This window comes from Carettochelys insculpta, chromosome 3 (assembly GCF_033958435.1).
Source record: "Carettochelys insculpta isolate YL-2023 chromosome 3, ASM3395843v1, whole genome shotgun sequence".
Lineage (NCBI taxonomy): Eukaryota > Metazoa > Chordata > Testudines > Carettochelyidae > Carettochelys > Carettochelys insculpta.
Genome location: NC_134139.1, coordinates 119,451,298 through 119,464,693, shown reverse-complemented (window position 1 = coordinate 119,464,693; position 13,396 = coordinate 119,451,298). Strand labels below are relative to the sequence as shown.

Sequence of the window (13,396 nt, the reverse complement as noted above, 5' to 3'; positions counted from 1 at the left end):
TGGAAAGAATTGATAGTTTGTATGAAAATATTAATAAAAATATAGGCATATTCACAAACATTTAAAAAGTTATTAGTTTTCCCCAAAAAGTTTCATTGAAAGAAAACGTAATGTTGGCTAAAGTATTTATGTGAAAAATATTAACTATCTCTATTGGTAGGTTTCTCAGTGCAGTCCAATGATACATTGGCCAAGCTGTTCCAGTGTGAGTGCCCCAAGGTTAGACAGAAAAATACCTGCTTAGGGCAACAGTGAGGGGCCTGAATTTCAGCTTATGTCATTGTGGCACAGAATTATTATCAGAGTTGGGCACTAGAAAGGAAGAGCTACCCCTGCTGGCTGAAATTTGGGAAGAATAAATAAGGGGAGATGTCAGAGAAGTTCTTTTTGTTTTTGTTTTTGTTTTTTGGTGGCGGGGAGAAATACCAGGAAAAGAAAATTATTAGGAATGATGGGCAAAAGAGTAACCATCTTCTGTAGTTTTATTAAGTCATACATCATTTGCTTCCTATGCTCTATCAAGTTTTTTTGTCTTTTGTTTAGCATTTAAATTATCTGGTGTGCATGGTATTACCATTGCTTTCTGTCTTTAAGGGCTGTATCTACACTAACCCCCTCCTTTTGAAGGGAGCATGCTAATGAGGCAGTTCAGAAGATGTTAATGAGGTGCTGGCATGAATATGCAGCACCTCATTAGCATAATGGTGGCTGCACGCAATTCGAAAGCGACAGTTTGAGAATGCACACCACCCGTGTAGACAGGGAGCCTTTCAAAAGGACCCCCCTGACTTGGAAAGTCCCTTCTTCCTAAAACCAAATAGCAAGAAGGGGCTTTCGAAGTCAGGTGGGTGCTTTCAAAATGCCCCCGTTTACATGGGTGGTATCCTCTCAGAAAGCAACACTTTCGAATCACGTGCGGTCGCTATTATGCTAATGAGGCGCTGCGTATTCATGTCAGCACCTCATTAGCATCTTCCAAACTGCCTCTTTAACATACCCTCTCCAAAAGAAGGGGACTAGTGTAGACACGGCCAAGTCGTTCTGTGTATTTTAGTGGTAAATCTTATTACTATTTAACATCCAAAACACGAGACTCATAATATCCTTTGTGTAAGTCATGTCTTCTGTTTCATACAGTGCAGTGGGCAGTGACTATGTCCAGTAAATAATAAGTAATGCTTATTAGCATTTAACTTAATAGTGACCAAAGAGCTTTGCAAAGGGAGTCCTATAGCATTATTTTAATTTCAGAGAGGAACAGAGTGGCATGCCAAAGGTCCACTCACAAGTTAATGGCAGAGCTGGAAATCGCACCCACATCTCCTGAGTGTCAGTCCACTTTGTGTATTAGGCCTGGCTGCCCTTTCTTTATTTACTGGTTTTAGTTAGTTCTGGGTTTACCAATGTATGAAACACAGGAGGCAGCATCTTGTCCTCAGGATTTTGCAGTCAAAGACATACTCTTGATGACACAGAGGAAGCCTCCATATTAGAGCACGTGAGAGTTTTTCTGTTTTGAATCAGCATCATTCATACAGGTTGCAATAAAACTGAGGTTTAATGAAGAGTGTTTAAAGGGATTTAAATGGGAATAGTTGGAGCTCTGTTCCAAAAGAAGATGTTCCAAAAATCAGGGGCAGTATCAGGGAAAAAAAAAGTCACAAAGACAAGTATCGAAGAAGGATACAAAAGGAGTGGTGGAATGGGTATCTTGGGCAGAGCAAAATGAGACAGGATTAATAGCACCGACATCAGGAGACATCAAGTTGCACAGAGTGAGATGCTCAAGTTTCACATGGAAGGTGAGTGGGAGCGGATGGAAGGGTTGATTGGAAAAGAAATTACAGTAACGAAATTGGAACCAAACCAAGGAATGGACATGCATTTTAGCTATGTGGATAGAAAGGAGGGGTCATCTATTTTAGATGTTGTTGGAATAGAAGAGTCACAGCATGGAAAGAGTTTGGAGGTGTGGAGACGCAAAATGAAGTACTCATGAAGTATTTTGCAAAGCAGCTACAGGAGTGTGTGAACTGAGGAAAGATTTAAAAGGGGAAAACAGGAAACATGGCAATGTATAAGGCTGTACCAAATTCACAGCATCAAAAATTCATCCTGAACTGTGAGATCGGGTTTCCCATTGTGAAATCTGGTCTTTTTTGTGCTTTCTTTCTGTACAGTACATATTTCACAGGGGGAGACCAGCATTTCTCACATTGTGAGTCTCAATCCAAAAAGGAGTTATGGAGGGCCAGGTGGGGTGGGGATGAGTGTCATAAGGTCAATTGGTGGGGAGTGAGTGGGTCCTGGCATTGCTACTATTACTTCTGTGCTGCCTTCAGAGCTGGGCAGCCTGAGATTGGTATCTGTTGGTATCTGCCAGGCACCCAGCGTTGCAGCTGACACACCTTCCACCAGCACTGCAGAGGTGGCAATGCCATACCATGCCACTCTTACTTTTGTGGTTCTGCCTTCAGAGCTGGGTGGCCAGAAAGTGGTGGCTGCTCACCAGGGGCCCAGTTCTGTTAAGGATGGCAATAACATACCGTGACATCCTTTTCTATGCTGCTGGTGGCTCACAGCCGGCAACTGCTGCTTTCCAGCTCTTCAGCTTTGAAGGCAGCACTGCTGCAAGCAGCAGCACAGAAGGGTAGTAGTGCCATAATCCCCCCCGACCCCCATTATAACCTTGCAACCTCTCCTCCACACACAGCTTCGTGTGGGATCAGAAACCTACAATTTCAATGCTGACATTTCAGATTTAAATAGCTGAAATCATGACATTTAAGATTTTAAAAATCCTATGACCATGAAAGTGACCAAAAATGGACTGTGAATTTCTTAGGGCCCTAGTAAAGTGGGGAGGACATGAATGAAAAGTTTGAAGTTTGACTTCGATCAATAGATAGATATAGTCAGATAAAACTTTGAGTGGATAAGCTGTCAAAAATCTGTTCCTACTTTAAACTTTTTCTAATTTATTGTATCTTTTTGCATTAGTAAAATTAGAGTGGAAATTTTATATGAGCCAGCACAATTGCAAACTCTATAGTACTTCCTCCTCTAATCAGATTTAACACTTCTGTTTTCATGTCCCAGCTGGAACCAAAGTGCAGAAATGGAAATATGAAAATTAACTGTAAAAACGTGACCAAATTTCATCAACCTTCAGAAATATTTTTGTTCCAATTGGGCTCAAATTTCTAATGAAGAATTGTGTTGTTTCTTTCTGTCATCAAATCAATTCACCTTGCTGTAGAATACAAATTTCTAACTTCAAACTGTGGATGAAAGTACCAGATTGATTTTATGGGCTTGTTCTCTGCAGTCATAAATGGGCATAGGTCTGTTAGGGTTAGTGGAGCTAAGCTGATTTACATCAGCTGAAGATTTGGCCCTGTATTCTGAACACCACCCAGACAGCTAGAATACTTTTGACATGCCCGTACACAACCAGGACACCACATGAAACCTGAGGCATCTGCTTCAGAAAGATACTTAAACAACAAAGCACATTAGTTTTAGTCATTTTAAGGTATAGAAGAAATGGTTTCATTTTACTTAAGCTTCTGTGCGCTGTAATTACTTTAATGGCCATGGATTGACGTAAGAAAAAAAATCTTTAAGCTGAATACTATTGGTTTGTGAAATATTAAAGTAAAGAAATGGAGGTGGACACAGCCTTTCTTCTTGACATTTCTATAGCACCTGTGCTTTCTTTAGTTTAAGAAGGTAAATATTAAAGTACGCTACATCAGTGGAAATAGCTACTATATGACGACTGTGGGTCATAGAAGAGTATGTCTATCAATACTTTAAAAGGATAAGCCCATTTGTAATGCTTTGCTTCATCATCCTTTCTTTGTTCATCTATTTGCTTGTTCTTATGTTCCTTTTAACTTTTTCCCAAGGATTTCAGAGAACTGTGGCAATTGCAGACTCCAACTATAACTGGTTCTATGGGCCAGAGAGCCAGCTGGTGTTTCTAGACAAATTTGTCATGCGCAATGGCAGTGGGAATTGGTTGGCAGATCAGATCAGAAGAAATCGAGTGGTGGAAGGCCCCGGGACCCCATCCAAAGGCCAGCGGTGGTGCACGCTTCACACTGAATTTCTCTGGTATGTGACACACAATGAATGGGCATCAATGATAAGCCATTAACTTGCAATTTGTAATGAACTGTACTAATGGATGTTACACTGGTGATGTGCAACCTAAATCGTGTCTAGTCTTAAAGGACTCAGAACTTTTTCAAGCCATACAACACACATCTTGTGTAAAACTTTTCTTTCACATGTTTCTGTGTGTTTGTTGTCTATGCTTTTACTTGCAGTGTTGTAGACAATCCTTCTCAAGAGAGTGAAATTCTTATATCAAAGTTCCCCCGTGTGTTCTTCAACAAAAAACAAAAATTCTTCCACTCATGTTATGGCTTATGTGATTTGGTAGTTAGTTATGTACTCATTAAAATCTTTCTTTTTAAACGCAGTAAATTTGAGTGGTGAAAGAGAAATATAGATTCTATTAAAAATTATATACATGCTATCATGTAAGCAATGTTAAAAAGGAAACAAAATTGTGGAACAGCACTTGAGCCACTTTTTCCACATAACTTACAAATCAGCGCTAATTTTTAAGATTAGATCATCCGATTGTAGGCAAGAAATAAAAATCTTTTAGGGTCTTCAGTAAAGCTAATTCCTGCTGGTCAGTAGCTTATGTAAATATCTATGGTTTAAAATGTCATCAGATTTTTCCCCACAGTGGATCAACCTGTGTACTTAATGCACATGGGTTTGTAATTAAGATATGTACACTGAGAAAAGCAGTGAATTTTTGGCCCCGAGTATCCCTCTGGGTGCTGTGCTGCTTATATATGTAATGCAGGTCCTTTGTTCTACACTACCTCTACACTGCCTTCCACCTCCTTATGCCATCAAGGACCCCTGGCAAATCTATAGTTAGAAGAGACTCTTTCCCTTGGGAAGATGTCTATACATTCAGGATTGAGATGTTTCTGTGGATTTGAATCACAGAAATAAGCCCTAAATGTCTTGGGATTTGCCTTTTTGAAAGGTTCCCTTTCTTGTGCCATGGGGCACCTGTTACAATCAGTGGCAATACTTGCACTGAAGTCTCCTGAATTTAGTAAGGAAATGGAGAGATCATAGAGCATTCTCCAGGAGCGGCCATTTGCTGTGAAACAAGCTTCCACTCTTGTTTAAAGTCACACAGATTTGCTGTCCTACCAGACATATGCCAACGCCTGTCTTTGTGTTAGGGCCTGACTGGGTTAGCCATTAATTAGAGAGGTGTATTCTGATGTGGAAAGACCTATTCATCTGGTTATGTTATGGATGAAGTTCTTGCTGTGGACTTGATGTTGGTTTTATTTGTTTTGTTCCTTTAATATCTGAAAGAGAATGTGGGTGCTCATATTAAAGGAATAAAAAATAAATTGACCTTAGATAAGATTTCATTTTAAAATGAAGTGTATTACTTTAGTTTTTATACCTACTGTGTTTCAAGATTTTTCTTTAGTCTAGGAAGAGGATAAAACCATGATGTAAAAATCCTGTGGGATTACAATTCCATTTTTAGTTTATTTCTAATCCTTTCGAAGAGTTCACACTCCGCATGTCCTCCAGGACCTGGGGAGTGTGGAAATTACACACTGTGCCTAACAGGGAATGAGCTTCCTTTAACTGAGCAGACAGTATATGACAGGGCACCTTGATCTTTCATGAGCACCCCCTGTTGTCTGACAGCAAACCTCTCCTCTTTGTCTTTTTTTTCTGTTGCTTGTTGCCTTCATCAGGCAGGTTCAGCTCTCTAAGGCTACGTCTACACGTGCATGCTACATTGAAATAGCTTATTTCGATGTAGCAACATTGAAATAGTCTATTTCGATGAATAACGTCTACACGTCCTCCAGGGCTGGCAACGTCGACGTTCAACTTCGACGTTGTGCAGCACCACATCGAAATAGGCGCTGCGAGGGAACGTCTACACGCCAAAGTAGCACACATCGAAATAAGGGTGCCAGGCACAGCTGCAGACAGGGTCACAGGGTGGACTCAACAGCAAGTCGCTCCCTTAAAGGGCCCCTCCCAGACACTGTTGCACTAAACAGCACAAGATCCACAGAGCCGACAACTGGTTGCAGACCCTGTGCATGCAGCATGGATCCCCAGCTGCAGCAGCAGCAGCCAGAAGCCCTGGGCTAAGGGCTGCTGCACACGGTGACCATAGAGCCCCGCAGGGGCTGGAGAGAGAGCGTCTCTCAACCCCTCAGCTGATGGCTGCCATGGCGGACCCCGCTATTTCGATGTTGCGGGACGCGGATCGTCTACACGTGCCCTACTTCACGTTCAACTTCGAAGTAGGGCACTATTCCCATCCCCTCATGGGGTTAGCGACTTCGTCGTCTCGCCGCCTAACGTCAATTTCAACTTCGAAATAGCGCCCAACACGTGTAGCCGTGATGGGAGCTATTTCGAAGTTGGCGCCGCTACTCCGAAGTCGCGTGCACGTGTAGACGCAGCCTAACTGAGTCAGCCCCAGTCTAAAATGGATAAAGCCTTTCCAGGGTGTGAAAGGTCCATCAGGGCCTATCATTTTGCACTTGTTGGTTTCTGCAGCCCTGCCACTGGGCTCAGTTCTCAGCCCCTTCTGGATTGGTTTTAATTCTGCATCTGATCAGGTACAGAGCAGTACCAGTTCTCCCTAAAGACTCTTTGTCTTTAAAAGTTTTCCCACATCTCCAGACAGCGCACTCCTTCGAGTCCAATCCCCTTGCCAGGGTAACAAAGCTCAACAAAGATTCTCTCTCTTTAGCCCCTTCTCTGTGCCTGTTTTAAATTCCAGCCCTTTGCTTGGGCTCCCGAATGAATCTTGCCCTTTCTTGGGGCTTTGCCAACTTCACTTTTGTCCAGTATGGGGGGACCTGGACCCATCCCCCATTTCAGAGCCTAACCCAGCAACCCTACGGATTGCAGCCATGTCTTGCTTTCTTTGATAGTTGCTGCTGCTGCGTTTCCAGGGTGTCATCCTTGTCTCTCCCATCATCTTTTATACCTGAAGTTTGTTGCCCTTGAGTTCTTTGTCTGTTCCCTGTTTGAGCAATGTCCCTGCCAGGCCTCCTCACCTGGAGAGTTCCACAGCCCCCCAGTCCTTCCTCTCTTTTCTGATCTCAGCCAGCAACTGAACTGCTCAGGCCCTGCAGCTTCTATTAACTGAGCCAGTTGTGCTCTGGTTGGCTGCTTCCCTATAGCCTTTCTCAGCAGGCTTGGAGGATGCACCTTCATTGCTCCTTTTCTGGGGTGAGGTGTGGTAGGACCCTGAGCCTCCATCCCTAATCTAGTACCCAGAGGCACTGAGACCTCATACTAGGGTGAGTGAAGTCTCTGCTCTACAGCCTTGGCTGAGAGCCAGCTGGCCTTTAGCTCTTTTTTTTTTTTGTTTTGGTCCTCTGTACTTATAAATGTCAGTCTGTATTGGAAGTGAGCTTGATCTGATGAAGAGGGTCTGTCCCACAAAAGCTCACCACCAAATAAACCATTTTGTTAGTCTTTAAAGTGCTACATTTCTGCTGTTTTGTTTTGTTGGAGTACAGACTAACATGGCTACCTCTCTGTTCCTATAACTCAGTGGAGGAAATTAGGTTGGTTAAGATTCCTGGAGGCAATCTACAACCTGGTTGGGACAGTTGGGTTTGATTGGGATAACCTGGAACCAATCAAGGACCAGCTGAAACTGGCTGAAAGCTGCCTCTTGAATCAGTTAGATAACACACACCATGAGTGGTTAGAGGAGAATGCACTGCTGGAGAAGAGGAACTGTAGAGACACTGTCAGGTATCAGGTGAGGAAGTTGTGCGGGGTGGGGGAGGAGGACCTTGCAGATGAAGAGGTGAGGGGCAGGGCGAGCTCTGCCCAGACACAGCCCCTTCAGGTCCTAGAAGTCTGAGGAAGGAAAATCCCTTCCGGAGAGGGAGAAACTGAGATAAGAAATCTAGTCTCTTGCCTCTGCCTCTGGAAAGGCCACTGCAAGCTGGAAGATTGTTCCACCCCTTTTTCTTCTGCTGTGCCAATGGTGGGAGTGGCTAACTCAGAGTATGGCTCGTCCCTGAAGTAAAGAGGTTAGACTGAGAGCTGTAGTGAGCCTCTGAGCTGAGCAATTACACAGGGAGTTGCCACTTCCCCCAAGAGCTGCCATTTCCTCCTCAATCTTCCACAGTCCAGAAGCTCAGGACCTACTGTGTGAAATTAGAAGCTTTTTCAAACTGGATATTCACTGGGAGATATGTGGCCATTACCATAATGAGCATCAGTACCCTTGTATGATTAGTTCACTTAGCAAACTTACTGTGAATTTTATGTTGTTGGACAAACCTTTCTTTTAAATATTGCAAAATACCATGGAAAACAAATTGAGCAATTCTCATTTTCAGATCTAAGTGTAAAATCATGCTCTTTGTCTTTTGGCAGGTATGATGCAACCTTACACTCTGTTCCTCCACCGGACTACGGTATTCCCAAGCTGCATTATTTTGAGGACTGGGGAGTTGTAACATATGGAAGTGCGCTGCCAGCTGAAATTAACAGGCCCTTCCTCTCCTTCAAATCGGGAAAACTGGGAGGTCGTGCAATATATGACATAGTTCATAAAAATAAGTACAAAGAGTGGATCAAAGGGTGGCGGAACTTTAATGCTGGTCATGAGCACCCTGATCAGAACTCCTTTACCTTTGCTCCCAACGGTGTGCCTTTTGTCACAGAAGCCCTGTATGGGCCAAAGTACACCTTCCTTAACAATGTGGTGATGTTTTCCCCAGCTGTGTCAAAGAGCTGCTTCTCCCCATGGGAAGGGCAGGTTACAGAGGACTGTTCATCGAAGTGGTTGAAATACAAACATGACCTGGCTGCAGGCTGCCAGGGTAGAGTAGTAGCCGCTATGGAAAGAAATGGAGTGGTTTTTATCAGGGGAGAAGGAGTGGGTGCTTACAACCCAAAACTGAAGTTGAAAAACTTCCAAAGAAACCTTTTACTTCTGCATCCCCAGCTTTTATTGCTTGTGGACCTAATTCATCTTGAAGATGACAGCCCCTTGGAGGCAGCCACCAGCTTCTTCCACAACGTGGATGTGCCTTTTGAAGAGACTGTTATTGATGACGTCCACGGGGCTTTTATTAGGCAACAGGATGGGCTGTATAAGATGTACTGGATGGATGACACTGGCTACAGTGAGAAGGCTGTCGTTGCCTCAAAAATGTATCCCCGGGGCTACCCATACAATGGAACAAACTATGTGAATGTTACAACCCACTTGCGGAACCCAATCACCAGAGCAATTTACCTCTTCATAGGACCTTCCATAGATGTCCAGAGTTTCAGTGTTCATGGAAATTCTCAGCAACTGGATGTCTTCATAGCCACCAGCGAACATGCCTACACCATTTACCTGTGGACTGGTGAGGATGGAGGTCATTCTGGCTTTGCACAAATTATTGCCGATCGCCAAAAAATTCTGTTTGACCGAGCCTCTACCATAAAGAACTCTGCTATAGCAGAGGTGAAGAATTATGTTGAGATTGTGGAGCAGAATCTTCAGCATTTCAAACCTGTCTTCCAGCAGCTTGAGAAACAGATTCTGTCCCATGTGCGGAACACAGCTAGCTTTAGAAAGACTGCTGAACGCCTACTGAGATTTTCAGATAAAAGGGAGACAGAAGAAGCCATTGATCGATTATTTGCTATCTCCCAGCAGCAGCTGCAAGGCAGGGCAAAGAAAAACAAGAAGGTAGCCAAAGGCTACAAGTTTGTTGATGCCGTTCCTGACATCTTTGCACAAATTGAAGTAAATGAAAGAAAGGTGCGACAGAAGGCACAGACTCAGGCACAGAAAGAGTTACCCATAGATGAAGACGAGGAAATGAAAGACCTTTTAGATTTTGCAGATGTTACTTACGTGAAGCACAAAAATGATGCATCAATCAAAGGTCAGTCTGGACTGGAACACATTGTGGCCACTGCTCGAAGCAGTGCCCCATCAATATCAGCTTCTTATACCCGCCTCTTCCTAATTCTAAACATTGCTATTTTCTTTGTAATGCTCGCAATGCAGCTGACTTATTTCCAAAAGGCTAAGAGCTTACATGGCCAAAGATACCTTTATGCAATACTTTTAGCTGACAGCTGTGTGTTATTGTGGCTATATTCTTCTTGTTCCCAGTCACAATGTTAGCAAAAAATCTTGTCCTACCGACCAGTTTATGGTCATATGTGTCTATGCAAAAGAATTAACCCTAATAGGGCCATAGTACTGTTTTTCCTTTTCTGATACATTCCAGAAAACTGCTGATGAAAGATGGAATTCACACCAGGAGGGAAAAGGAGAAACCTAATGGATTTTTGAGAAACCCAAGTGCTCCTCATATGTGCTTTGGTTGCATTTGACATCTGGAGGATATTATGCTTTGTTTGCCAAAGCACAATATGTGAAAATATAATTAATTTCTACCAAAAATATGAGAGTCCTCTTTAAGAGGTTATTTGTTTACTAAGATCCTTGATTTTATACGCAATTATGTAGTATTACTTTCAGGCTGCTAAAGATGCTTATTAGAGGTAGGCAGGAAACGGTTTTCCTACTCCATGTAAATGTCTGAGATATCAAAAAAAGTTCCTGTCCCAAATTGGGACTCTAAATGACAATATCTTAAAGATATCCAGGAACCAAAAATCTATCCACCCCAAAATCTGGTATTTGAAAATGAAGAAACAGAACATTTTTACCATTTCAGAATTTTTGTCCCTTTTTTTCCATGTTGAGATGTGTTAAATTTTCAAGGGAGATTGTAGAAACCAAACATATTTCACAGACAATTTAGATTTTGATGAATCAGCATTTTTCAGTAAAAAATATTAAAAATCCTCAACCAACTCTAATGCCTATAAATACAATCTTACAATAGAGTTATATACATTTAAAGTGCATGGGAAAGACCTACACAGCAGACTTCATTCATCTCTGCCCAAGCAGGGAATAGTTTAGTACTGAAGCAGCCTGGGAGAATTATTTCAGAATCCGTGTATCATGTCACCTCATCACTGCCTTGAGAAACTAGTGCTGTGGGAAGCAGCAGTCAGTGTCAGAGGTGACAAAGAAAAGCACAGCTTCTGGGATTAACAAGTAATGATAGGTGGCAAATAAGGAGCAAACATTAAGCATAAGGCATTATTTCTTGTGTGAAATCCTTTTCCCATATGTCAGACCTGATGCAAACTGGAAGATGGAGCCTGATATGATCTGCTTTTAATTTTACAAGGTATGCTCATATGTGGAACACATCTCAGTAGAAAAACTGGTTCCTAAATCACCTTTTCTTTGTAATTACAAAAGAAATCACCACTATCACCACCACACTGTGGCAATTCCAGCAGTTGCTTACGTGGAAAAGCTGTACTAAGAATGTATTTTTGTGTATATTTTTAAAACTCTCAGTGTGATTATGTATCTGGAAACAAAAAAGAACCAGACCGTGGGACAGCCAGTTCTTCATTGCTTTCAGAGCATTGGAGGCACATGAATCATTAATTTGGCAATCATTTATGTGGGAAATAATGTGGCTTCTAAGAATGAGTTTGACACCCTTACTTACACTTCATTCATGAAACTAGTGTATATTATGTATATCTTTCGGAAAAAGAAAAGTATTTCTTCCCCAAACATTTTGCTAAATAAATAAATCATAATTGCCTCTGGTGCATATTTTTTTCTTTGTTGACTAAAATATTTCACCAAAGAATTTAAACACTGGGGTGGTGTTTATTAGCACCTATCCATAATGTGTGATATGGATGGATGGCTCTTTTTGTTTAATCACTTTGGCCCTTGATATTCATGTTTTTTTCTTTACATGTATCTGTCCAACTCACTATCATGGTGAACAATGGGAACCTTCTGTAACTAAAAATGCACATGTGACCATCTCAAATGAATTGCCTCAGGAGCACACTAACATGTCATAAAATCTCAAAAATGTATAACAGGTCTTATTTAATTTCAGTTTTCCATATTGAATCAAGTTCTACTAACATTATTCATGTACAGTAACCCTATTGCAGTTTCTTGAAGAGCAGCGTAGTAGATTGTCTGCCAACACAATTCTACATAGCTATACATGTTGCTCTCTACTGAGGTTAGGTTATAAATTTGTCCAATACTGGCTGAACCTTTGTCATCCAGCACCCTCAGGACCTTACCGATGTTAGATGCTAGAATTTGCCGGACCATGGAAGGTCAATATTGTCTAGCACATTACCAAAACTTTTACTGCTTACTGGGCTCTTAGAAGACACTTAGGGATAAATTACAGCTAAATAACAGCACAGAACACTGAGAGCCAGGACTGGTGGCTGTAAACAAACTTTATGGGACCACGGGAAGCTTGGCCATACTCGTGATAAGAGGTCGTCTGGCTAAATCGAATCATGCTGGATTACAGATGTTGCCAAATGAGTTCCAGATTAGAGAGGTTCAACCTGTAATAGGATGTCAAAACAGTTGGTAAAATGTTACAGATAAATAAAAGTGTCTAAAAATGGCATGTGATTCTCGAGGAAAATATGCTTATTTCAGCCTTTTACATTGAGCAAATTTAAAAGAGTAGAAATAGTTGTTGGATTGCTTTATTTTCCAAGATACTGGTGATTAATTCTTAACTCTCATGTAATATTAATGACCATTAAATGTTGAGTCTTCGGACAAATGTATTTTTTCTGTTTCTGGGTCCCTTGGGGTTCAGTTATGCTTGCTAGATGTATGCTTGTTGGAAGCAGAACACAACAGCACTGCACGAGGCAGAGTGCCCCCATGTGGCATGGAATACATTAGCAGAGGTTCCATTGCTAATCGACTATGTGCTGCTCTGTGGGCTGGGATTAGAGCTTCTTGGAAGAAATTTTTCAAGTAATTTTATATGAGGAAATGTTTTTTTGATACATAACTTAAATTTTCCATGAAATCTGATGTGTGTCAGTGAAATTTCCTGTGAAGCAGAAATTCTGAACTTCCACTAGCTGTGTCTATGAAGGGCACATGATCATGGTCTTCTTTTCCCTCTACGCCCTGTTGAGGAGCACTCTGCACCTCAGGAAACCATGGAAGGGTTCCAGTTCTGGCTGGCTTTTATGCATTATGCCTCCTGCACTCCTATGTAAGTATTAGACACAATCTGGCCATTGTTTTATTGAAATGAGACTGGGTATAGAGAGTAGTGCAGAAAAGCAATGCACTGAGTTTGTATTTCCTGAGCAGTTACAGAATATGCTACTGGACCCCTATTAAGAGAATAGTAAAAGCTCGTGTATGTTTTTATATATAAGTATACCT

At 41.8% G+C, this 13,396-nt stretch overlaps 1 protein-coding gene across 4 annotated transcripts in view; it reads left to right on the top strand.

The window, feature by feature from the left end:
• The window catches only part of DSE (dermatan sulfate epimerase), a 63,538-nt gene extending 50,614 nt beyond the window's left edge, over positions 1-12,924 (top strand). For 2 of the 4 annotated variants that reach the window (XM_074990705.1, XM_074990704.1), the window contains exons 5-6: positions 3,912-4,119; positions 8,491-12,924. In XM_074990705.1, coding sequence (XP_074846806.1) covers positions 3,912-4,119; positions 8,491-10,246 — 1,964 coding nt within the window. In that variant the 3' untranslated portion in view covers positions 10,247-12,924. The remainder of the gene's footprint in view (positions 1-3,911; positions 4,120-8,490) is intronic. The other 2 variants (XM_074990706.1, XM_074990707.1) reach the window with 2 other exon arrangements.
• Positions 12,925-13,396: the final 472 nt, after the last annotated feature.